This window comes from Centropristis striata, chromosome 18 (genome assembly GCF_030273125.1).
Source record: "Centropristis striata isolate RG_2023a ecotype Rhode Island chromosome 18, C.striata_1.0, whole genome shotgun sequence".
Lineage (NCBI taxonomy): Eukaryota > Metazoa > Chordata > Actinopteri > Perciformes > Serranidae > Centropristis > Centropristis striata.
The window spans coordinates 4,885,001-4,912,475 of record NC_081534.1 but is presented as its reverse complement, the minus strand read 5'-3'; the positions used below and the strand labels follow the sequence as shown (position 1 = coordinate 4,912,475).

Here is a 27,475-nt window from a genome sequence, read left to right as displayed (position 1 = left end):
AAAAAAACAACTGAATTTCTTGGAGTTGAGGACCAAACAAGACATTTAAGGATGTGATCTTGGACTTTGGGAAACACAGATTGACAATTTTCTGACATTTGGAATATTTCTGAATAATCGTTAGTTGCAGCACTACTTTAAAGCACATTAGAAAGATGAATTTTTACACCACCTGGCACACAGTTCAGGGTCATAAATGGCAGTTTTAATGACTCGTAGCTTTCCTTTACATCCCACAAGTCATCAGAACTTTGTTAAATGGGAAGCATTTAAAAACCATATCTCCCACGCACCACATGGGCCACTGTTGATATGGTTTTTAAAGCCTTCCTGCTTCATGTGAATTTCTCTGGACGTGTTTGAACAGTGTGGTGGTTGACTGGTCGTGGTTTGGTCACGACAAATGACAGGGTGAGGCTGTCTGTCGCCGTAGCGGGGGGCAGTAACATCCATCGGCCGTGATGTAGCGCCGCGTTTTAATGGAGTGGAAGCAAGTTAGCTCGGATCCTGCAAATATTTAGTTTCTTATCCCCCTTTCACAATAAACAGCTGTTTGTCCGTCATTGGAGGACGGGGGTGTCAAGCGAGGCTGGTCCGTATGGCAATTGGTTCAGATTAAGTTTTGTGCAAATCGGTGGAAGCCCAACCAGGAAGAGCACACACATCTCGCAGGCAGCGCCACCGACCGTCCTCTCTCCACTCCTCCCCAGCTCTCCCAGTTACGGAGCTCTGCCATCGCACCAGTCCGGCGGCTTCCTCCCCCCTCCTTCACCCGCAGATTTGTTCGACGGTTCCCGACTGGCAGGAGGAAGCGTGTCGGAGAGCCGTAAGTTACCAGCTCGATTTTTTTTGCCCTGAATGTTTGAAGTTGTTCCGACTGCCCAGCCGTCCAGAGAGGAGCGCAGAACCCATTTTTCGCTTCGTGCACCAGAAGCGATACACAGGGCTGCTGCTACGTGCCAGATCCTCCCAGGTCTCAACTAAGGACCGGGATCACAACAGCCACCGTGTCGGTAGAACACAATCCGGTTAGAAAATGTGATCAAGAGGGGTGACTGCCCTTTATTTTTGCTTGGTGTGTATGTGTGTGTGTGTGTGTGTGTGTGTGTGTGTGTATTCGGGTAGCCCCCCTCCCCTCTCCAGCCCATATTTAGAGCCTGGCTGGCTACTTCAGATGGGCAAGCTACGTCAAGCTGTACTGTATCCCATCCTACTGTATCGCTCGGCCACTGTCTCTATATATTTACGCATGTTGTCTAAATGTGTGCATTAAGGGAGGCATGTGTGATTCTTCCTCCACATCCCAGCGGATGGTGTTGTGGATCAAGCTCAAGGCTGCGGTGCAAGTCTGTGAAGAAAACAAACAAAAAAACACAGACAGTGACCTAATGTTTGAAATTCTTGTCGTCTTTTATCTCGTCCTGGTGACGCTCAACATGCCAGCACCTCGTGTGTGCCCGCTCGTGGCGTGGAAAAGGTAAAATAAGAGCCTCCTCAATCCGATCCCAATGGGCTACATTACCCAGCTGGTTATTTATTTTTGATGTGTGTTTCGGCTCTACCTGAAAGTTGAAAGGAGAAACATTGAAAAAACAAGTGGATGAGGTGTTTATTACAGGTGTAATATTTGTTGATGTGGTGGTTATGGTTGCATCATGCACAGGTAGTGTTATCTAGTGATCTGGAGCTGAGTTGGAGTTGTTTTCGGTAAGGTGTATTACATGTTGCTTACCGGTTGGCTCATGTTGTGGTTTATGAAGATTTTTTTGTTGCCTTGTGAGACCTTAAAATGAAGCCGATTCTTTATTTGTGAACTCCTGTGATAAATTATAGGATTAAGGCGGACTTAAGTTGTGAGCAATTGCACGAAAAAGTGTTTTTTTCCCCCATCTCAGATTTGTCTTTGACTAATTTAAGAGGCTTTAGAGGTATTCAGTATTTCACGGGGAAAATCAACAATTAGGGATAGTATGAAAATTATTAGAGGTGGTATGGGGTAGAAAAAGGGGAAGGTGTGAATTTAAAAATAATTAAACAAAGGTACATTTCAGATAAGGCTGCATTTATTTGATTTATTGTAAAGCAAAAAATATTGCAGTGTTAATGTCAACCAAGAGCAACATAAAAAGACAGTGGCTGTCCTCTCACTGTAATTTTCCCAATATTGAGGGGATGGTATTGGAGTTTTTTGTAAGTCAGGGTTAGGGTTCAAAGAAAAAAAGAAATACACTGTGGTGGGCCTTGCTTATGTTAAACTTCTGTACAATCCCTTAGAGAAAAGAGTTTATAACACACTACAGTATAGTTGTAAACAGATATAAGGACAATTTTAAAGCATTTATGAATGTTAACAAATATGTACAATCAGTCACCACTGGTCCTAAATAGATTATAAACCATTTTAAATCCTGAACTTCACCCCTAAAGCATTATTTATCAAAAAAAGGGACCTTAAATAAAGTGAAACTATCAAGTGAAATCATTCGCAGGTGATGCATTTAAAATGACTGAAGACATATGATTATGTATGTATTTGATCAAAAAACATGTTAGATTGTGTAATCAGACATTCGGTAACTGTTTATATAGTTCTGGACCATTTATATAAGGAGGTTTTAGTTACTAATAAAGATAAACACCTGCCATGTCTTCATATCTGTTTACAACAACATGATGGCGTGTTATACCAAATAGTGAGGAGCTTTTGACCTGTTGATACAAACATGTCTATGTAATGTTCTTAAAATGACTCTTAATTTATGTTGTTTATGTTTATGATAACTGCTTTATGATGACTGACATAATTTAGAATCTCATTTTTTGTCACTAATAGTAACTTATTGTTTGTCTTATTTGTGACACACTGTTGGATTTTACTTTTGAATTCCCTATTGTTTTATTAATATTTATAGCATGCTTATAGTCGAATTTGGAGGCTAGTGCATGAAATATTTACCTGCAATTTCGCAGTGTGCAAAAAAGATTAATGGAGGAGATAATTATTGAATTCCATCAGTCAGTTTGTGTTTCCTGATGATTCTGTTGAATTATTATTTAAATCCACTCTGGTGTTCTGTTTTACACACATGGTCTCCAGAGCCTGTGGAGATCTTGCAAGCCTTATCATAAATATAGAAAAGTATCCTGGTGTGCCCGGTGTTCTGAAAGGAGCTCATGATCTGTTTTCTAACCAATTAGAGATGGAGCGCAGGGTCATTGATCTTCCCATAAATGTGAGATTACTTCCTGAGGATCACCAGGCCTAACTGTGTTTAAAGAGCTAAATTGCTGTTCGTCCAGAACGCCACCACATGAGATAATATCTCTCAGGTTATTCCCTCCAGTTTTCCCCCCACCTACACTTCTCAGCACCGCTGTTAGTGGAAAATGATTTGTTGATTGTGATTTAAAAACAACTGTGATAAAAGCAACATGCAGGTTATTGGTTAGATGTCACAGTTGCATTTAGTCATCATACAAATAGAGGCTTTTTCGCTGATTGCTGAGGTGATTTCAATCATTAATTTGTTGGATTCTTTGGCAGAGTTTTTCTGGAATTAAGAAGAGAAAGACCTCAGAGTTTTGGGATTGTAGTGTCATTCTGGTATTGAATTTCAGTCTCAGCGGGCAAGGTCACACTGCAAAATGGATTACATCTTGTCTGAGAAGCACAGCCTAGAGTTAGAGTCCTATGACAGGGCAGAGACGGAGGACAAAGATGAGAGAATCACACACTACCTAATGATGACCTCATTAAAATACTTCCTTTTTTTTGTTCAAGGTATTAAAAACTTTTTCTTGCATTTAAATCACAAGTGTTTTCTGAGGTTGAGGATGTTATTTCCCTTTGGAAACACTAAAGAATGGGAAGTGTAGTTCAGGAAGTTGTACTTTACTTTCATTACCCCTGGAGCTACACTTGTATTGGCTACGGCCAGGATCACTCTGACATTTCAGTCTTGGGCCGCCTTCACGCTGCACAAGCACAGTCAGACAAAATCAAACATGTTTGAAAAGTCTTGACGGGCTTCGATTGTTTATGAGTCGACAGTTGGGCCAAAATCTCCCGTCGTGAATGAATTCACTCTGCAGAGGAATCTGCATCGAGCATCAGAGCCGCACACAGACGTGCTAGTCTGAACAGAAGCCTCTGGCCTGTAACTCTCAAAGTACAGCTCCACACAGAATTAAAAAGCTTACTGTGATGAGACCTGGGATGGCTGCTTTTCCTGCTGATAAACTGATAGCTCTACCATTACCATGATACAGAGCCGTAGCCGGAGTCCGGCCTTGGTTTTGAGTGTGGTTCTCAAGTTTGGTCTTGTTGGACTGGGAGTTGTCTTGGTCTCAGGTTCGGCTACTGGTCAAGTTGATCTGGGATCAGCTGTCCAGAACGCTGCGTGGTTGGCTGATTCTACCAACATGAAACGCTAGATTAGTTTGATGTTAGAAGATAGATCAATCATGTTCATGGACAGATTATTCTGTCCATTCTAAATCCTTTACTGCAAAGATACTATTACCTATAATGGTCTTGAGCAGGTCTCGATTAGCTCTGGATTCTCGTCTTGACTTGTTCATGCCTTTAGGCTTAGTCTTGACTCTGGCTCGACTGGACCTGGTCTTGACTTTAGCGTTGCTATGATGAAGAAGAAGATAGAAGATTACTTTATTAATCCCACAATGGGGAAATTCAACCTCTGCATTAAACCCATCCTTTTTTTTTTTTTTTTACACACAAGTGAACACACCATGCAAGGAGCAGTGGGCAGCACATTACTGCGCCCGGGGAGCTGTGCAAGGGGGTTAGGTGCCTTGCTCAAGGGCACTTCAGCCCGATTCCTAACCTCTAGGCCACGGACTGCCCCAAAAGGTAGTTCCCATACCGGGAGTCGAACCCGGGCCGCCTGGGTGAAAACCAGGAATCCTAACCGCTAGACCATATGGGACTATGATATTAAGTTTTTTAGGGAAATGTTAGAACCACATACAACATCATACATATAGGAGTCTTGCCTGTTTCACCAGGGACAGGAAGAGGCCACAAATGCATCTTTTGAAATCCCAGCAGAGACGAGCTGGTTTTGAGCCAAAAAAAATCATTTTATTGCACCCGATTTTATTGGAAAAAATCACCTGTATTAACATATGCTAACAAGAATCTATGTGATTATGTGTTCAGTGAAGAAATAATAATTTAGTTCCTCTTTAAGAGGGGATTTCATTAACCGATTATAGCTAATTAAGGGAAGTAATGAGGTAGGACAAGAAGCTCTTGTGAGTTGGAAAAAACCCTCCATTCAGTATATAAAAGGAAAGTTGAATGGCGGGACATTTATTATTGTATTTGCTGTAGGGAGTTTTCTCTGTGGTGCAGATTGTACAGTTTTTAAATGCACATCTTTACAAGTTTACCCATCTTGTTAGGCAGACTATAAATCTTTATGACTCAAGCTCCAGTGTAAAAATACACTGTGTTGCCATTCCCCTAAATACTTAAGTAAAGTCAGTCTCTGTATGGACATTATTTAAAGAACAATGGCTATAACATACACATACTGTAAGTCATTTATTGGTTGTTTATGTTGCAGTTTAACATGAGCTCAGGGAGCAGTTTTTTCAAATACTCCCAAGCTAATTATTTTTGCCAATCGCTTTTAATTGCAAAATGATTTCACAGTGAGCTCAGGGAGTTTTCACAGTATGTTGTGTCAGAGCTGTATGCATGAGATCCCCTTTCTCTGCATTATTATGGATATCTTGATTTTTGCTAATAAGTATGCTTTGTTTGATTAGGCATTAAGCAGTCTTGTTTATTTTTCACATTTTCCTCAGTTGAACTTGTAGCTTTTGAGATTTTCCCCAGACTAAACAATTGGCCTTAACAAGCTGTTATTTGCATGCTGTGTGCACACTAGGTGATAAGGCAGTGAATGAATGACAAAGTGCATCAGTTTCCTCTATGCTACATAAAACACACACACACACACACACAGAGGATGTGAGAGGATCACAAGCAACAGTATGATATCTGAGTGCTCGTCTTATGATCAAATCAATTCAGGCTGATCACAAAACCATTCGTCTGAATTTACTCATCATTAAACTTCTTTATGTATCGCATCAGACGTTGTTGTGTTTATATCTAAACCGAAGGCTTATGTAAGATAGTCGATATCTTTGTTATGCTTGTGTCTCGTTGCTCGCTTTCATTTTCTTTGTGCCTCAGCGTTTCCACACCACAAAAGCCCTCCCAGCTTTGTCTCTTTTTTAGTCATGACAATAAAAAATGTTTCAAGTAATGTTAACGGTCCCTACTTGGTCCATAATACACCTTTTACCACTCCCTGAGTGTCTCCCCTGACCATCAATCTGTTAGGAAATGGCGAGACTGTGGTGCCTGCTGATCTTAACGTCCTCTCTGTGATTATAATAAAACAAAAGCTGTAAAGATGGTGCAATATGTTCAACATGTTTCGGGCTGGCTCTCTATGGGTACAATTAAAAGCTTTGTTTTTAAGTAACGTGTTCTACTGTTTAGATCCCTGCTCGTTATTTTGTCACTTATGAACATTGTAAGTAGGGCTGGGCGATATGACAATGTATGACAATGATATGTAATCAAAACGATTGTTAGAAAATTATTATTCTCTTTATTTTTCTATAATGTTTCTAGTGCAATGTTGACAACCCAGCAGCCAAACTGCGATTTACATCTATTAGACAAAATTCTGATCCTTGGCAAAGGAAAGTAGGCTTTACCATGTGGTTATTTCATATAGACTAATTATTTACTGAATTACCAGAAAGCAGGGCATCCTGATGGCTCACTGGTAGAGCATATGCCACTAAGGCTGAGTCCTTGTAGCAGCGGACCTGCCCCAGGTCCCTTTGCCATTCATAAAGCATGAAAATGGCCAAAAATGTTTCCTTAAAAACAAAATAACCAGAAAACAAACCATAGTGTGATGTGTCATGATTGTATTTCTGAAAATGAATTACCATATACAGTATATGGCCATATGTGGTAAATGTATATGTGGTACATTCCAGAAAAATCTGGTAGTTTTATCACAGTTATATCACATGATACCGTGTATCTATCTCTTTTGAAGTTGTAAAACCATTTTTTTATCCTTATGTATCATCACTCAACAGTCTAACAATGGCATAGCATTCAGAATGTAAAAAAAAGGAGGTTTAAATTGAAAATGAATCATCTTAAAATTGAAAGTGTAATTGTGTTAAATTACCTTTTATCGAGATTGAAGATTTTGGCCATGTCGCCCAGCCCTATTTGTAGCACATGGTGAAACAAAGTTTTGACCACTTGTCGGTCTTTTATCTCTAGGCCCTGTGGAGAAGCATGTGATGACTCACGCAAGGCAGAAGGGTTCCCTCAGGCAGAGCGTCCGTACTGCTGAGTGGTGGGACAACTGTCCTCTTTGGCCACATGGTGGAACTATGGGTGACGCCTGGCCCGAGCGCTCACTTCGATTTGGGAGGACGAAGAAGATAAGTGAGATCCCCCAACAAAGAAAAGTCATGGCCAAGAAGGTGAATGACAAGAGAGGGAGGACAGAAAAATCAGATCAGAACAGAAAACTCGACCGAAGGCGCGACAAGAAACGGGACAGGAAGTCGTATCCTTTGCGTGGGAGGGCTGGTAGTTCTGATGGAGAGGGGCTCAGCTGTCACGTCCTCCTCACCCGATTGGAGGAAAGCATTCGAGAACAGGAGAGAAATAATGAAGAAAGAGTGCGAAAGGATCCACGCCGACATTTATCTCTCAAACCCAAAAAAGGGAAAAGCAGTGACAGAAAAGGGGCAAAGTCGTTACCAAAAACCAAATCAAAGTCAAGCAGCCCAAGTCATAGCGAGTGTGTTCATGTCCCACAACCTCGCAAGCGCAGACTGGCTTCCCTCAATGCTGAGGCAGTGAACAGTCTACTGCTTGAAAGAGCTACTGACCCTCAGGCTGCAGCTAAACAGGCCAGGAGACAGGAAGAGCCCATGAATGGAGGGATGTCTCTGGATGCAAATCCAACCAGGAGCGTTGTCCCTGGAGGTCTGAAGGCCTCACGAGGAAACGTCAGTAAAGCCTCTACGTCTCACAAACTTGAACTGTGCCAAAGCTCTAAACAGGTCAAGAAGGCCAAAGCCAAGCGAGCAGAGAGCTGGGGAATGAGTCCTGAGAGTCTGGATGCCCCCGCCCCCAGAAGATTGGCGGGACTCAACGCAGCAGCGTTGCTGAAGTTAACCAGCTCCTCTGCTACCAGTAAACAGAGAGTAAAGACTGCACCCACAGCTACTGTCACATCAGACTGCAAGGCTCCTGCAGCGGTCTCAACCCCAAAGCAGCACTCCAGGGTCAAACTCAAACCCAAGGGGCGCTCACAAAAGCAGAAGGGGAAGAAGGTCTCGCCTCCGCACAGTGGCTGCACAGCCTGTAAGAAGAAGGCGGACTTTGAGCCCAACGTGGATTGGGAGACCTGCACACATCGACTGACCAAACCAGGCTACCAGTCCCGCAGCATGCTAGCGTACCCGCTAAAGCAAGTGAAGGAAGAGCAGCTGGAGACCGAACTGAGCCCATACTACTGCTGTCCCCCCGAGGGCTCAGTGGAATACTGCCACCGCTTGGCCTTCTTCCTGGGCCAGCAGCCCTACGGAGAGTCGGACGATCAGCCCCTTAACTCAGCCATGACCCCTGTGAAGCGCGAGTGCCTCGTAACCTCACCGTCCCTGACGCATTCCCACCCGCACACGGCTCTGACCCTCAGCCCCCACCCCTGCCTCTGCACGGCCGACCACTGCTTCTCCAGCTACTACGTTCACATCGCCCACCCGACACACACTGGAACAACGTCAGCGAACCTGGCCCCGCGACCTCTGAACTTTGCCCCCTCCAGTCTATGCCCTAATCGGATGACTGGATCCAAGCTGCTGGATTCACGGGTGTCCCACGGCTCGGGGCTGGCCCACCCCGCCTTCTGCAACTCGGTGACTTCACCCTGCTATGGTGACGCCTGCGGGATCAGTGGCTACACCTACAGAGCCATGCCTCCTGTCACCAGCAGGGGTTGTTCTTTCAGTACTGGATGCACTGGATGCACACACAGCATCAAAACAGGTGAGTGGAAATGGAGATAGTTGAAAGTAATTTTGGGCATTCAAAACCTGAAACAACAACATTTAGCATTTTCGATCTGGAGCAGGTATTTACCCCAGTGCTCATCTTAAGCTCTTATTACTGAGAGAAACCCATATCCCAATGTTGTCGAAGTGTTACTAAAGAACTAAAGCGTCCTTTGTTGTTAAATGCTTGCCTCAGGCTAGCTGTGTGGCCCAACAAGTGGGAACATTTCTGTTTTTTGTTGTCTCTTTTTTTTGTGGATATGAGCTTTGAAAGTATCCATAGCTTGAGGCTCTGACTTAGATATTCCATGATAAGGAGCTCATGGCTCATATGTAATATTTTCCATAACAATTGTGTTATATATAGTTGGACTGATGAATAAGATAAAGGTTGCAGGTTGTTTTTTAAGTTGATAATACAGGGGAACCATGCAGTATGCTGATTTTATGTAACTTTTGCTTAAAGCTATACTATGCAGGATTTCACTAAATAACAATATATGGTATTTCTTTATAGAAAGCCTGTATCGATAAGGCGTTATTAACCTGGTTTAATGCATTATAATATGCTTATAGTTCTGTATAATTATGGTTAGAGGCACTATTCACAATGATTCATAAAAATAATCAGAATCCATTATAAAGCATTTTGTAATGATGTGAGGTCAAGTATCATAATATTTCATAATTGTTGTTCACTTACAGACCTTTTCTGCAAGGATCTTACAATATTATAGTTCTCAATGTAGCACATTATAATATTTTTTAATGTACTATAATCAGTGTTATAATACAGTATAATGTGATTATTGGGCTAATTAAGGGATAAGGCAAATAAACATTTATAATTCATTATAGACCTGGCCTTTCAAAAACAATGTCAGCAAGTGAGCAGCAGTTATAAAGTATTATTATTAATTATTATTATTATTATTATTATTATTATTAAGGCTGTATAAGTCATTATAAAATGTTTTAATTTGTTATCAATTATTGTTATAGCATTGTGAATATTTAAAAGTGCCTATAATTGTAATTAAAAAGTGCTATAAGCATATTATAATGCATTATAAGTATGTTTATATTACATTATAGACTGTAATGACTTTTTGAAATTGTTACCCACAATTTAGATTCGAAAAGTAATCCCTCTCAATAATCAGTTATGAGTTGTGTGTGGTAGTTCCTGTATCTGCAGAGTTCATGTATTGCCTGCATTTTCTCTTAACATTTCGCTGCTCTTGGGATGTTTCTGGGCATCATCCTTTGGGCACTGAGCTACAAAAAAATCAGACACAGCGCAGAGAAAACACAATGATAGTGAGGTGAAACACCAAACAGATAAAGCTTGTTTCAAAACGAGAGTTAAGCCAGGTTTTACTTCTACTTTTGTTGAGCTTTTTAGGACCAGGGGCCAAGTTTGAGTGTTGTTTATAAACAGTGAGCAACAAATCCTGCATAGTGTGCCTTTAACAGCAGCAACTGCTAGCTAACATGAGAAAAGCAAAAAAATTTTTGCGGTAACGCTTTATAATAAGGTCCTTAATAACCATTAATTAACAAGTAATAAGGCATTGTTCTCGCTTTAGATCCGGTAGTTGCAAAAAGCATAGTTAACTTATAATAGATGAGCAATAAAGTATATTTTAATATCAATAAGCAAACAAAATAAGATTAATAAAGTCATGGCAAAGACATAGTGGGTGGTTCAAGGGTGTTTGTAATGCCATTATTAACACTTATATCAGCTTATAAACACACAATAATGTTAATAAGCATCTTGTAAGGACTTACAAGGGTCTCATTACTTGTTAATTAATGGTTATTACAAGAACCTTAATATAAAGCGTTACCAATTTTGCTTATGAATTGAAGTTATCGTCTGTAAGAAAAGATTGTTTCATTTAGTATTCCAGCTTTAAATGCACATTTTTTTTTCAACAATATATTTATTAGAGTTTTTACATAGATATACAAAGTACATAGACAAACATATTCAAACGCTATACAAACATTGGGTACATTCAATAAGAGCACTTGAGTCCATGAGAGTTCTTACAGATGATATAAAGCAATCTTCAGGATGCAGCATATGATTCTGGTCCTGTACAGGGAAAAATTATGCTGTCGCTGTTTCACACAGTACATCAGATAAATCTTTGTTCTTAATATACTGGATGTAGCACCCCCATATTTTCTGAAATATTTCTTGTTTATCTTTTAGAGTATATGTAATTTTTTCTAATGGTAAACATAAAGACATTTCTTTGAACCAATGCGTAATACTTGGTTTGCCAATATTTTTCCACGTTAGAGCTATCACTCTCTTTGCTTGTAGTACTCCCATATTTATGAAAATTTTTTCAGAGCCATTTATGTGATGTCCTACAGGATATAAGCCCAGTAGGAAAAAATTGGGTTTTTAAATGCACATTTAATCTTTATTTCTGTCTTATTAAAAGTGTGACTTCCACTCTTTCCTCTTCCAGAGGGCTACTCCTCCCCTCAGGGTGACCACAGCCCCTCCCTTCTGGTTCCCCCCTCCCTGCCCATCTCCAGCTGCCCTCTATCCAGCGTGCCCTCTTCCACCCAGACTAAACCCCACCTGCTGACCCCCCTGTCTGGGCGAGACCAGCCCCAGGCCAGGTTAAAACTGGCCACAGAATGCCCGCAGAGCAACGAGCCCTCCAACGGCTCCCTGTCCATGGGTCGCACACGGCTGCAGCCCCAGAAACAGCCGGCGCCCTTGCCAACCCTCAGCAGCACCAAACAAAAGAGAGTCAGCCGCAGACGTGCCACCAACGGTTGGCGGCCTGTTGGAATGCCCACGGAGAGGGAAGTCTTTATTGCGGTAGGTTATTTGTGAGGGTGTTTCTGAGTAGAAAAGATGAGCAAGAGATTAGAGAACTTCTTGTCTTGTTGTCTCTCTAGTGAGGCTTTTTTCTCTTCTATTTCTCCACCTGATAATATCCTGCTTGTAGAAACTGTAGCATCCACGCAGCTGCCTGGCAGAAGGAAAAAAAAAAATCAGCTCTAAGGGGAAAAGATAATTGTGTTTTGACCACACAGCTTCGTGTGACAGATTCCTTTTTTGTCTTTATAATGAGAATTATATCTGTCCTTGTCGGTGTGTATACCTACATGTGGATGTGTCTGTCTCAGGGAGAGGATGAGACGGCCCTGCGGCAGTGTTATGAAGGAGTGGAGAGGGACGGGGAAGTGATACATGTCAGAGACACTGTGCTGCTACGATCGGGCCCCAGGAAGAAATCTCTCCCATATGTTGCCAAGATATCCGCGCTGTGGGAGGACCCCAAAACAGGTATAGGAGGCGAGGAGATCATGGATAGATATGGAGGATGGAAGAAGGGACATATGGGACATATGGCCAAGATTGTTTACTTGTGTGCATGTTTGTGTGTGTGTGTGTGTGTGTGTGTGTGTGTGTGTGTGTGTGTGTGTGTCTCAATTTGCCTCCTCAGGAGAGCTGATGATGAGTCTTTTCTGGTACTACCGACCTGAGCACACACAGGGAGGCCGAGATCCCAGCACCCACTGTGAGGTGAGGCTCACTGGTCAAATGACAGTTTTGCATGAATACAGTAACAGCACACTAATAGACTGTGTGTGTTCTGTTAAAAACAAAAAAATAGGTACATTAATGTATGATGTGGAGATCTGGACAGGTAATTTACATTTACATCAACCTAAAATTATGAACATACTTTTTATGTGATTATTTTAATGAACATGCAATGATGTAATTAGTATTGTCACATTTTTGTTAAGCCCCAAAATAAAATAAAAACATTAATGACTTAATTGAATCATATGAAAAGATGCAGACAAAATGCGTAATATAACCATGAAGGTGTGAAATAATAAATAATAAAAATGTTATTTCATCCTATTTTTCTTTTCTTGAGGTTCATTTTATTTCATTCCAGCTATTTTAAAACAGCATTTTTAGTTCACAATGCTATTTGCATCTCAAAGACTGTCTGCCAAGTCAAACAGGGCAGAGCCAGTGTGACTGACAGTTGCTTCTGTTTGCATGTAAAATAAAAACAAAACAGCTGGAATTAAATAAAAATGACAAAATTAAAAAAAAAGTTTTATTAAGCCTTAAAAATGCTTTATAATGTCTTAAAGATGTGCTTACAATGCACATGAGCTTTAAAGAAAGTGTGAGCTGACTTTTAACAATTTAATATAGTCATGGTTCATTACATGTTTTTACTGTAAATATTCAAATGATTTCTCATTTCATAGTGTCATTGATTTATTGAATATTGAACAATTTGGAGCACCGTAGGGTTTTTTCGCAGAAAACATTTGGATTAAAAATGTTACGCAGACAAAGCCGATATAGTGATTAACTGTACAATAGATCACACTGTAATATATTTCTAATGGCATAAAGGAACTAAAGAATTTTCAGTTAATTTTCTTAATACTGTGGTGACATTTATTGTTAGTGCTGCTTATATAATGCTAAAGCGACAATTAAAAGTTGTAGCAAGTGAAATTATGAACAGAAAAGACATTAAGTTCTTCATAGCTTGCTGGTGCAGCCTTGTGCTTTCACATTATCTGTTAAAATTTGGTATAATGTGTGTGCATGTGGGTGGTAAGATTTCCATTGCATTACTTCCATCACATGTATTGGTGTGCTCTAAAAGAAATTCTGTAATTGTCTATTATTTGTTAATTATAAGTAAGAGATAATGCATAACGAGGTTTCCTTATATAGGTTAGAAAAGAATGTGCAAGGAGGTGAACAAACAGTCAGTGCTGGCGGAGACATTATTATCTTCCCCTCAGCAGCCCTGAAACTGTTGAAAGTTGGGTAGCACTTTAATGTAACCACAATGCCAAATGATGATATCTCTGCCACCCCAGCGCTGCACAAACAAAGAGTAAGAGAGGACAGAAATTTCACTGTTAGAAAGTGAAACGCTACTCATGTTTCTATTCACAACGGATATCTCCGCCATGTGTTGAGCAGAGCAGGGTGGCGGCATGTAACGAGGAAACAAAGATTCACTGATCCATTGCACACGAACAATTACACTCTCCTCTGTGCACACAGTTGAAAAGTGCTGTCATTTCTTCAGCCCTCAGCCGGCACTAGAGTGTTGATGTGACATTGTACACCCACTGTTGGTTTCAGAATGAGATTTTCGCCTCTCGGCATCAGGATGAAAATAGTGTGGCCTGCATAGAAGACAGATGCTATGTTCTCCCACTAGCCCAGTACTGTAGGTAAGTACACACACACACACACACACACACACAGAGGAATACACCCCAGTGATAGACATTAGAAAGTCTTTTTTAAGAGTTGTTCCTTTTTAATCACTACGGCTTCTGCGATATATGAAAGCCTGTTTTTCTTATCTTATCGCACATCGGTGACACTGCAGCTGTTAATGAATCGAGGGAACACCAGGTCAGGAGCGTTTTCTGAGACAACATTTGCAAATCCTAGTTCAGTTGCTGGTTATTTTCAAAGAAAGGTACACTAGCATGCAGATAAAACAGATTTTGGGTTTGATTTCTCACACTCAGAGTGTCACCTTTGTTTTGTTTCTTTTAGATATTGTGCCTTGGTGAAGCGGCGTGCCGAAAACGCCCCACCTGGCAGCGCCAGCATGGTGCCCTGCCGACCCGACTTCGCCCCCCCCTCCCACCGCTGTGTGCCCACAGACGTCGACCCCGAGCTGGTGTATCTCTGCCGGCACGTCTACGACTTCCGCTTCGGACGCATCCTGAAGAACCTGCAGTAGAGGGTAGAAGGGTGGTGGCACCCATGAATTAATCATAACACAGCCCCCCACCACTCCTGCACAGAGGCGGCGGGGTGCTGAAGGACTGAACACCCCTGTCTTTTCTGCTGGGGGCGCTCAAGATCAGGGAGGGGGGATTGGGTGGGGCTGGTGTGTGGAGAGGGACAGATGAAGCAAAAAGTGTTTGACACATTAAGAAGCACAGATCCCTTTAGTCGACTACAGAGGGGTTACAATGTGATAGGTGAATTTTATTTCCTGCTTTGGAAGAGCGAGGAAGGGAGAATTCATTCATCAGCTTGGATTTTTCAGCTTCCACGACACTCTGAGGTGACGTGGAGGCTTGTGTGCACCCCCCCCACCCCCTTCCTCCCCTCGCCTGCCAGGAATGCTGAACACCAGGCTGAACTGGGCTACTGTCAGGACCGCGTTTCCCCCAAAGCATCTTAGCACAACAATCATGTTTGTTCCATTTGTAAGCCAATGGCTCAGGAATGGTCCGGAGCTAAGGTGCTTCCGGGGAACACAAGCGCTGCACTGTCAGCTCAATGTTAACGGTGTTCAACCAGCCGGGGTGAAGGAGCAGCTAATGGAGAGTGTCGTCTTATTTCTCCTGATTTGAGTTTGTCTCAGTTGTGTGTGTGTGTGTGTGTGTGTGCGTGTGTTTCCGTGTGTGTGAGAGAGAGAATGGGAGAGCGAGTGTTGTCAGTGTGGATAAATGGATAAATGTGGGTATGTGTGATGGTTTTTTAGGAGGCTTTCAGGCAATCAAACCAAACAAGCAGCTTTAGAGGAAGCGGAGCTCTCTTTGCCCGTCCTCTCTCCTGTGTGCCACAGCGCACTGACACTGACAGAAACATTTTCATCTCGAGTGATGCTCTGCGCAAACTAAAATACTGTACCTGAAGGGGGTTTGTGAGAGATTTTTCCTTACCAAACTCCACTCTAGAACAGGGCTTTTTAAAGCTTTGGTCAGATTTTATTGATGTATTTCACTGATCTTATTAGTGAAAAGACACATTGTCAAACTAACCTTCATCTCCACAACAGTCCTGGCTTGAAGAAGCCTTGTTCTAGAGAGGCTCTTCTGACGGTCCAGCGGAGAGAGCCCTTACTGGGGAGTTGAGACGCTCCTGAGCCCTGTAGGCTTATCAAGACGAGGGACATCCATCATTGTTTTTTTATTGTTTTCCTCATTTTTTTAGCGGTTCCCTGTGACTTGCCTTATGACTTGCAGGTAGAGCTTTAGGCAGAGAGTGTCACCTCAAACAGCTACACAGTGATAGAACAGGTGTGCTGTAATCTTAAGAAAAAAACCTACTGACAGCTATGACATGATCACTGGACAATACACCAGTTAAGGGCTGCAACTAATGAGTATTTTCATAACTGTTTAGCCATTTTTCATCAGATCATTGAATGCACAAAAGCAAGGTTAGTGATGTTTCAAAGTGGCATAGGATCATGGGAGTTTCTGTCTTAACCACCATTTCTGTCATCAGCAGTTAGGGTTCATTAGTGGTAATCATTCAGGAAGTTCTTACCAGGAACCTCCTCCTCTCCAAAACAAACATACCAGCTGATTTTAACCGGTAAAACACTGAAAAAATCTGTTTTACATTTAAAAATCAGTGCTTCTCCAATGTTGTTCAGCAGACGGCTGCTGCTCAGTTTGCTCAGCTTGTGGCTAAAATCCCTCATCTTTCAATATATAGTTATAACTACCGAAATCCAAATATGTATCTTAAAATGATGATTTGAAATTAGATAAAAAGTCAATTTTTGATGTTCTGGCTGAAATATGATGTCACTCACCTTGATTAAAATGACAAAATGGGATAATGACCATACACTAGTCAACCAAATAAAATACGTAGGTCTAGTCATTTTAACACATTGTATGCAGAAATGTTCCAGAAATTGCTGATGTATTACATGAATTATTTAGTTATTGTTATTGTTACCTTTAGGTGCTGCTGAATAGTGAATCTGTGCTGTATAATTTCCCACAGCCAGAGGTGACACTTTTAATTATGTTGTTTTGTTTAACCAACAGACCTACACCCAAAGAAATGCATCAAATCCTCACATTTCACAAGCTGCGACTGGGTCATGTTTGGCATTTTTGCTTAAGAAATGACTAAAATGTTCATCCAGTTATCATAAAAGTTGCAGAATAATTTCCAGTTGATCTTCTAATCAGTGAATCTACTCATTGTTGCAGCTCTAAAGTGGTTAGAAACACAGTACACTACTCATTCATCATGTCATCCATCTGCTGTGCACGAGTGGCTGGTGTTGTCACAGAAATGCCTATTCTACCCGTTCTATTTCTACATCCACACCCGTTCTTTTCCTCCCCTCCCCCTCCTCCCCCTGAAGATAAACCAAAGGATGTCACACAAGCCAGAGTCCCCGTCTCCTCCCTCGCACTTCTCCTCCTCCTCGTCAGCACTTCTGTCCTCGTTCCCTTTATTATATTGCACTAATCCATTCCTTAATTACAACAAACACATTCAACTTTCTTTTCTTTTTTGTTCCAGCTACTAATATCTTACCGGGGGGAACATACTGTGTATCATTTATGTGCATGTGTGCGTGTTTGGTAGAGAAGGAAACCGTACGGATGTCATGGCTGCTTTTTCTCAGTGCAAACTGTATATTTCTTCACCAGTAGAGGAGTCGGCCAGCGTGTTGTTACCTGATGCACAACCTGTTGAATCCCATGGAAGATATACAGTATATATATATTACTAGAGTCATTCCATTTGATTTCTCAAACAGCTGACATACTTATATAAATATACAGTATATATATGTATGTATCCACACTGTTAATGTGATTAGATTTGAAAAAGGCATCTGGGCAGAGGCCTGACGCGCTGTGCAGACAAACGTAGCACCATGTTAGACGTGTATTTGGATTGAAAGGGGGAGGGGGAGGGGGAGGGGGAGGGGGGATGCGTGGGAGGGTGTTCGATACTTAATTGAGTCATGTTGGATTTCAGCCACACTCATTCATTGCCTTTTAACCTGCAAGTGTTTTACTGTCGCTCAGAAAATGAGTAGTGTCAGAGTGTGTGTACCTTTAAAGACAGAAAGAGTTCCCGATTGCTTTCCTACACTGCAAACGCCCCGATCTTCAACATTGGATAAACGTTTTCAACTCTCTAAAGCCATCTTTTCTCTATTCGAGCAGCATGACTCCTAACCTGAAACAAAATGAAATCCTGATGATTGGGTTTTGTATTTCTATTAACGCCCAGATTCTTCAAAGAGGTAATATATATTCTCCTACTTTACAATTTCTCCTTATTAAGAATATTTTATTATGTCGATTTCCTAAGATGGCATATGCAATATATTTTTAGACTTACTATTTTTGAAAAATGAACTTCAAGTAAAAGAATATGCATTATTTTTTATTTTATTTCAAATTAGTTTGAAGTCATCACAGCGTTAATTGAGATTTGACCAAATGAAAGAAAGAGGAGAATGAAGGGACTTGATGCCGTCGTATGACCTGAGGTTGTAGATAACAGGCTGTGAGAAACTCCCTTCCAGGCGATTTCTAATGAAGTGTACATATCTGAATCCAGGAAGCACCGGGCACTCTTTAAACAAGCAGACAGCCAATGCACAGTGTAGTATTTTTGCAAGATCTGTAATAATTATATTTAAAGTAAGAAAAAAAATATTTAAATGGAGTAAACAATACAATATATTAAGATTTCGATTTAACTTATTTGGAAATAATGTGTCTAATTGAGTAACTATATCCTGTTTCTTTGCTCTCCAGGATAGAAATGATTTCTGTTTATTTGTAACTTATAAGTTTAGAAATTAAATGGTTGAGTGGCGGTTGTTGACAGAGATGTAAATGTTGTTTAGTTTATATCATTTAGTTGTTGGGGTGGAGACCAGACCAAAGCACACCCTGGCAGACGGGGGAGCAGAAGTGGAATCACAGACAGATTTGATTCCCCTTTGAGATTAAAGTCAAATCTGACTTGAGACCTGTGGGAAGAGACGGTTTCTAGCTCTCCTGCCTAACCTGACTGACCTTAAGTGTGACGTTTGGGAGAATGCCGTGGCAACATGGTCACCTGAGCTGTTATTGATCGTCCTATTAGGGGAGAGAAAGAGACGGTACACCTGAGACAGGACGGGACGTCCTCTGGGCTCCAGGTGGAAGATCCCCTCAGACACTGATCTTAGACCAGTTTCCCTTTTCTAAATTTAGCCCAATATTAGAGAGGGTTTTCTTTAAGGACTTAGGGACTGTATGGAAATGACTGTGAAGTGGGGGGCGGTGAGAAATGCTTTTATTTTTTGCTAAAAGGGAGGGCTGTCTATATAAGAGCTCTGATCGGCCCCCCAAAAATCAGGCCCGACCTGTCAAGAACCTGCAAAGTTTCTATCTAATCCCGACCCAAGTCCAAACACTGGCTTTGGGACATATTTCCAACCTGATTCGAAATCCTAAAAAGCCCAATTGAAGCCTGAGGTAATTTTGAAAAATGACAGCCTGACCCAGTCTGAACCCGTCAGGTCAGGCTCAGTTTGGTCCAGTGATTGTTGAGAAAACTAGGAAGGGTGTTTCTACTTTTTCTCAACCCAGAATTAATTTTTAAAAAAATTCATTCTGCAGTACTCGACAGTATCTGCACCAACAGAGTAGGCGTTTGCAATGTTATTTTGAGATAGTGAGAGGAGAGTATTGCAGGTTTTTATAAGCCAGTGGGACAGTCCAAATATATTTATATTTCTCTGGAGGGCCTTGCTTTTTTACAAAAAAAAAAAAAACATTTAGCCCCCCTCCCGACCCTGATAATTTCCATACAGTCCCTTATCTAAGTCATTAAAACTACAAGGTGTTCTAGTATGCTGAGAGGAAGTTAAGGAGTTCTGGTCAAATCAGCTGGCCACCGTTGCCTTTCTCCCAGATGTGCATTGACTGTGTTTGTCCCCTAGAGGGCAGAAATCCTATGTGTGCAGACAGTCTAATGGCCACATCCCAAATCTGCTGAAAAGCTTCCTCTCCTTGTCCTCTTTTCTTGCATCGTTATCTTCTGGGTTAGTGATGCAGGAGCTTCCTGGAAAAGGAGATGAATAAATGTCAGTAAAGGAAGTCGCCATGAGTCATCCTCCCAAGTGCCGGCCAGCCCTGCAAAAAAGCATGGACTAGATTGTATGTTCTTATTTATGTGATTTAATTTCCTAGCAGCTTTGCATGGACACAGTTGCATCCTTTGTTGCCATGACAACAAGGCAGGGCCTGCACTCGGGAGGAGTCTGCGTACGAAGGGGCGCCCGCAGTAGTAGGGGTCAAACACTGAGTGACCTTTACTGATGCCACACAGGAAGTGTGTTCACTCCATGAGTCAAAAAAACAAAAGCACCCGACCAACCCATGAGATTCTGCTTTCTGTGTGGTCTGTATTGATGCTTATTGTCAACATATATTTTGATATATTTGGAAAAAACGGGGGATATACAGTTAAAAGTCTAGATATTTTTGGAGTAGAGAAGCAACGTGTGTATCAGATTATTGTCACTTTGTCATGCTCTCTGAAAATCTCTTGGATTTTTTGGAAGAATTATATAACATCCCTACTGATTTAATGTTCCATTGAAAGAATATTTATAAATTTTAAGTCCTTTGTGAAAATTCTGTGTGTGGCTCTTTATTACATTAACTCCAGTGTCCTGCTAACCTTCTGTGTTTTTTAGCTGTTCTCACTGCATGTGATTAATAGGAAGTCTGTGAAGTCCCTCCAGCAAAAAAAATGTCATGTTGTACAATCTCCACAGGAGGTCAGCAGTGAGGCAGCATGCACGGGTCAGGGTCAAACCCTCTTTGACCTTTTCATTTAAACACCAAATGGCATACAGTACATGGTCGTGTGTTAATTTTCAAACAGCAGGAGACAGGTTTCAACCTTCTCCTGTCCCTCTACCATGTTTCTCTCTCCACACATGTCCTCTGTCAGCAGACTCATTATCTGTCTCTGGCCTTTATCCCTGTTCAGGCCTCAGGGCATTAGGACTGTCCAGCACACCACAGGTCTTTAGTGTCTGTTACACAGGGACGATTAGTGTCTAATATTAATATAACTAGCTGCACATTTTGACCTCTCAGGTGTGACAGTCTGCTGTGAGACTACTGGCTGCTTGGTGGTGTACAGGAGCCTGCTGTTGGGTAAAAGCACAGTGAGATTTTCATTACATTTCATTACTTTTACACCATTTTTTACATGATTTTTAGCTCACTAATGGTTTGTCCTCTATTTTTAGCTAACTATTTTAACCATTTAATCTTTAGGCTTACTTGTAATGTACTATCTCAAATGTTTTAATGCTACTTTTAGAAAACTATTTCTGTCTTTATCTGTCTGTTTTAACCCTATATTCAGTACTTTAACAGTTTAACTTTTCTTGCTGACTATTATCTCTTTATCACATCACAAGTGTTCAATGTGGGAATATAAATTTTTAATGAAATCACGGACGATTAGTGTCTAATATTAATATAACTAGCTGCACATTTTGACCTCTCAGGTGTGACAGTCTGCTGTGAGACTACTGGCTGCTTGGTGGTGTACAGGAGCCTGCTGTTGGGTAAAAGCACAGTGAGATTTCATTGTGTTGATCTTCAGGTGGAGCATTTTGTCTTCACATATCACTTTTAACACCCACACTTTTTTCTAATTTTAATTTATTTGGCATACACAAATGGAAAAGCTTAAAACAAAAGAATTGTGAGGCCAACATGGCTGTTTGAAGTTTCCTTTAATAGGTGTCTTGTAGTTTCTGAAAATCTGTTGTTTAGCTTGTGGCTAAACCACATCGGCTCAAAAATGATTTTTGTCTTAATCCTCTTAATAGAGATGCCTTTTTTTCATGAAGATCACATGTATTACTTATCTTACAAACACTTGTGTTTCACCTCAAATGCTCTTACTACTAGAAGTAATTTTTTCACATTCAATTAAAATATCAGTCTCTAACCTTGTATGTTAGTGCTCTCACATTAAGTGGGGAGACAGACAGACAAATGGAAAAAGAGAGAGAATACTTTATTAATCCTAATGGGAAATTGCAGTGTTATAACAGCCAAGTCACACATGAATCACAAAACAAAAAACATAATGGCACTCAATGAGACAACTAAGTAGTGGTGAAAGGTCCTTACTCACATATAAATTAAAGGTACTTTTAAGGTATTTCCATTTTATACAACTATATATTTCCACTCATATTCTTTTCTTCTTAATCTTATACCTTCTATTGCTGTATATGCTGCTGTAACATAACAATTTCACTTACGGACGGGATTAATAAAGTGTCTGTCTGTCCGCCCGTCTATCTAGACAGCTGTAATGTCCAAATTTGGTGCATTTGAATTTGACAGGATATCTACATCTCAACATAACAGGAAGTATGACTATGGGTGAGATGACAAAAATGTGTGAAGAGAAGGAAATTAAGAGAAGAGAGGATGAAAGGAACAGAAACTCTGCTTCTATATTTATTAAAAGTCCCATATTATCCAAACAGAGAATTCTATGTCTTTGTTTATTTATTATAAAGTAGATCTATGGGCTGTGTAAGTACAGTGAAAGTATCTATCCTCAGTCCACAGAGAAATGCACAAAGCTGTCAGGACCTCCGTAGAGTGTGATGTCACAACCACGGGAAGAAGTGTTGTTACATTCATTGACATTGATGAATTAAGAGATACAGCGTTAAAGATAGGTCCCTATTCATTTCTATGAAAGTTATTTAGGGGCATATTAAGCAAGACATTTTTTTTTTCATGTTTTAGTTATCCACTAACACGATTGGGAATAATTCAATTGTGCATGCTCTTCCAGACTTTCCAAATGTTCTCAGACTGATCAAATTCTGAGAGTGAAACAAGAGATTTTTCAGTGGGTGTAAGGCTCAAAAAACTGTATTCACTGTTTCAGATGTTTTGATGATGATCCCCACTGTAAGTTTATGGGAGAAAGTCTTTTGTGGCTTCACAGCATCACATGACAGACCTGGAAGTTGTAATTCCACAGTTTGGCACCTATGCTCTTCTAGGGGGCTTGATAATTCCCCGGCTGCAATGATGGTGCCGAGACGAGCACAGAAGTGGAGGACCTGGAAATACTGAAAAATTGGAGCAAACTGGGCTTTTCCCAGAGGGGGCCTTAAAGAGCCAGGTTGAAAAACAGAATACAGTTACAGTCAGAGAGACAGTTTGAGAAAAATATAAAAAAAAATTTATGATCAAAGCATGGGAACATGATCTAGTAAAATGCAAATGGGAATCTAAAATGAGCATAATATGTCTTCTTTAAAGTTAATATACAGGGGCTATTGACATTTGATTATGCAATGCAACGGTGTTTTTACTATCTTTCATTTGCATTTATGATTTTGTGAAACATCAAGAGAAGAAATGCAGTGCAAAGCATTTTATATATTCTGGGAGATGGAGAGAAGCTTTGACAGATCAGCAAAGAGAAGCATCTGCTGGAGAAAGAATCAATCCAGCGAATGCAAAATAGACAGAAAGCCAGCTTACACTGGGGGAGACCCTGACACAATCGCCTAACTGGCTTTTCATCTGCTCCTGTTGTCTTTCTCAGTTGGTCTAATTACCACGTCCGGCTTATTGTCCTCTTGATGACTATAATTAATCAAGTTCTGCTCCCTAATCTGAGAATCTCATCATCCTTACAGTGCACCAGGGCTGGCCACACCGGATGGCAGCCTGATGTAAGCTCTTTTTGGGAGTGTAATTGTGTGCTTGTCTGCAACTTTGCATGCAACAGCAAATTGCGTGGTTGCACCCTGCTGTTTTTTGAGTGTGTGTTTTCTTTGCACACAGATCGGTAATTGTTACTCATCGTTTCCTTGAAGCAGTTGCTTTATGTTTGCAGCTTATCTCCCAGGAAGTTATTTTGGGGCCTTTAATGTGAAGATGTTTTCCCAGTCTGAGGCCTCCCTGTCCCCGTCTACACACTCTCACATACACACTGTACGGACTCCTTCTCCCATAGTCTTGTCCTCCGCTGAGCTTCAGATGGCTTACCAGGTCCTTAATCTGTCCTCTGAGTGACATCACCCTCCCGCACCCTCCACACACTCCTCACAGGACAGCAGGGGGAGAGGGAGGGAGGGTGGTGACCACTGGTGCTTCAGGGAAGGTGAATTAGCCCGTAGGAGTCTTAGAGGGAGCACACAGGAGCACTCGGGCACACTCCGGCGGGGCCATGGCAGCGGGCATAGAGGAAGAGGACTCACACATGGAGGAGCTGGTGGACCAGGGTCTGGGGATGGAGGAGACGGCCCACGGCCTGCTGAGGAGGCCCTCGCTGAAGGAGAGCTACCACAGTGACTCCCTGCTGGCACCAGACACTGACTTCATGACAGGTACAGAGCTGGGTTACCATAGTAAACAGTTTATCACAATACAATGAAGGTGAACGCAACTTTGCTGGTGTAAGCATTGAAAAAACAAGTTTAAAATGTTCAATTCACAGAGATGTTTATCTTAAAACCTGTGCACATAAAACTCCAAAATACGCCTCCTGTAATTCTTTTAAGTTTTATTTTATTTGCACAGTTAGAATTACATAAAATGACAAAGATAACATATAATGTAAAGTGCAGGGGGAGGCAGAAAACCCAGATGGGCTTATTTAAAGCCTCCACCTAGAATTTCATAGTTATTAGAAAGTAATAAACTGATAATAGAAAAAACACATGTATAACATCAACAAGTTATAATGACAATAACAAAAACAATTAACAAATTCAACAAAAAACAGGTGTGCATTCATGTATGAGATTGCACAAGTTTGATGAGACTTATTCTTCTGATTTGTGACCAGAAAACAAGAAAAATGTAAAGTTAATTAAAGTAAAGTTGTTTTCGATATAAGCACTGTTTAAAAAAGAAGAGAAAATTCAGACATTCTGCATGCGTCATTCTTGGCTGGAATCAGCTTGTTTCAATGATGACAGTCTGAATGAGTATTTTATTTTGTGTGCTGTAGATTCTAACGCACAACAGGTGTGTCTCACAGGAGTTTCTTTAATCAACATGTTGCCCTCTGGGAATATTACTCACATCCTACAACCTAGAAACACATTTTTGATGTGATTTCAATTGTGATTATTAAAGCCTCCAACAAACTGGTGACATAAAAGAAAACTGTCTTTATGCACGTTAACAGAAGAAGGAGAAAGTTACATTAACAGCCTTCATTTATTTGGCAATATTTGATAAAAATAGTGACAGGCTTTGACCTCATCAGGGCAGAAATAATGAAAAATATTAACTACACTATAAACCTGTTAAATAACGTCTTAAATATAGTGAGGGAAAATCCATATGTCTTATTCCTTTTGTCTTTTTTGGACATTAGCTCTATAGATACTCACTTTCAATGCTTTATTTGAACAAGCAACTAAAACACTGGACCTGCATACCTGTCCGATGTCTCACATGCCACACAGTCAAACTGTGGGTGTTATGGAATGCACCTCGGCGGAGGAGATTTAGGGAATTGCCCCGTCCCCTCAGGGATATTAGTATCAGTGGACTAATATTTGAAGGATTGCTTGTGCACACATGGCCTGTATGTGTCAGCGTGCAGGGTGCTGATATGAGCAGACAGATGCTGTTCCTTCATTCAAGAAACACCATCTGCGAGCAGAGATTAAAACACTCCGCTGCTTCTCTATGCCGGAGTTATGCCTTCATGTATTAAGATGTATAATAGGCATATGAATTTTAAAACTGTTAGTGATGTCCCGGCTGTGTGTGCATGTGTGAATGTGTGTGTGAGTCAGAGGTGCTGAGATAGGCTTAATGCATGTGTTTGTTTATGTGTTTACATTTGCATGCAAGGCATCCAGGGAGCCTGCCTGTTCTTTGTATAGCTGAGTTAGTGCAGAGATTGAGCTTTGGGCTGCTAATTCCCTTTTACAGCACTGGGATTATGTGCTATTCTAATCCCAATCCCATATGGGGTGCGTGGAGGTGGCACGAGGATGTTGTCACGGCCAGGACAAGAGGGGAAACAGAAGATCACAGGCCTACACAGAGTCACTCGTCTCGATGAGAGGCAGATTACTGCTGGCTGCATGCTCCAGTAATTATACTGAAAGTCCTCGCCCACAGCTGATCATCTCTGTCAGCGGGAAAAACAAGAGTTACATCTGCCCAAGAACTGAGATTTTAATATTGCATATGTGCATCTTAAATAGAAATAATATATTTTGGGCTTCGTAGACATTTAACTGAAAGCTTTATAAGCTCATGCAACAGTTTAGTTCTGATGTTTCACATCCTTCACAGGAACTCAAGCACTCCTTCAACACAACACTAATGTGCTAATGTGATCAATTCAATTAACATTAAACTGGATGTTATTTAACATGAACGATAAAGATAGATATAATTTTGAATGTTTAAAAAATCATATGGTTAAACAGTGTTTATGTTTGATTAGTCAAGCTTTCAGGTTTATACAACTTGGAGTGGTAGGGGCTGGACCTTTCAATTATTTATTGGTTTTTGCTATTTTGAACATTTATTGACCATTATTAAAAAAAAGATTCTCAACCATTTGTCTTTTCTCAATGTTTAAGCGATTAACGTTAGCTATTTTCATTACTTTCATCTTATTATTTAAGCTAACTAGTTCAATCGCTTATTCTGTACCTAACGTTACTTTTAGCTAACTATTTCTGTTATTTAATAATTTAGCATCCAAATTTTAAAAAATACATTGCAAACATTGCTACTTAGCTTAACTTTTTCTGCAATTTATCCATTAATTTTAGCTTAATGATATTTTCATTACCTGTAGCTAGCTGTTTTCACCACATTCATTTAAGTTAACTTTTTAAAACTGTTTTAATTATTTTTTTCGCCAGTTATTTCAATCATTTATCCCTCAATTGTAGCTTACATCTTATTCATTACTTTTACACCATTTTTTACATGATTTTTAGCTCACTAATGTGCTTTAATGGTTTGCCCTCTATTTTTAGCTAACTATTTTAACCATTTAATCTTTAGGCTTACTTGTAATGTACTATCTCAAATGTTTTAATGCTACTTTTAGAAAACTATTTCTGTCTTTATCTGTCTATTTAACCCTATATTCAGTACTTTAACAGTTTAACTTTTCTTGCTGACTATTATCTCTTTATCATGTCACATAGTGCCCAGGTGTTACGTATATAGCTGACTTTCTATGGGAATATTCATTTTTAATCAAATCACAATATAATTTGTTTAAGAGTTGAGGTACTGTACAATCTTTATGAAGCCGCTGCAGAAGCATCCCCTCTGGTACATTGGTTGGAAATCATTGTTTTAGTTCAGGTAATAATAATAATAATAATAATAATAATACATTTTATTTGTAAAGCACTTTTCATACAGAAATCTCAAAGTGCTACAGAAACCAGAAACAAGAAAGAGAAAAGTCATTAAAATCAGCAGTAGATAACAAAAAGACACGGGTAATAAAGTA

At 40.5% G+C, this 27,475-nt stretch overlaps 2 protein-coding genes and 1 non-coding gene across 3 annotated transcripts in view; 2 read left to right on the top strand and 1 right to left on the bottom strand.

Moving 5' to 3' along the window:
* Positions 1 to 815: 815 nt before the first annotated feature.
* On the top strand, positions 816 to 17,747 carry LOC131991288 (bromo adjacent homology domain-containing 1 protein-like). Its single transcript, XM_059356638.1, has 7 exons — positions 816 to 826; positions 7,352 to 9,133; positions 11,628 to 11,989; positions 12,301 to 12,460; positions 12,621 to 12,700; positions 14,312 to 14,403; positions 14,738 to 17,747. The coding sequence occupies exons 2-7, from the start codon at positions 7,372 to 7,374 to the stop codon at positions 14,925 to 14,927; spliced, it is 2,646 nt and encodes an 881-aa protein (XP_059212621.1). The 5' UTR covers positions 816 to 826; positions 7,352 to 7,371; the 3' UTR covers positions 14,928 to 17,747.
* Positions 4,878 to 4,949, bottom strand: trnae-uuc (transfer RNA glutamic acid (anticodon UUC)). The gene has a single exon. It is a non-coding gene; the product is annotated as a tRNA-Glu (tRNA).
* A 6,449-nt stretch (positions 17,748 to 24,196) lies between the features above and the next one.
* Positions 24,197 to 27,475, top strand: part of LOC131991366 (echinoderm microtubule-associated protein-like 1) — a 14,246-nt gene continuing 10,967 nt past the window's right edge. The window contains exon 1 of the mRNA XM_059356756.1: positions 24,197 to 24,356. Within this exon, the coding sequence (XP_059212739.1) occupies positions 24,197 to 24,356 (160 nt within the window). The remainder of the gene's footprint in view (positions 24,357 to 27,475) is intronic.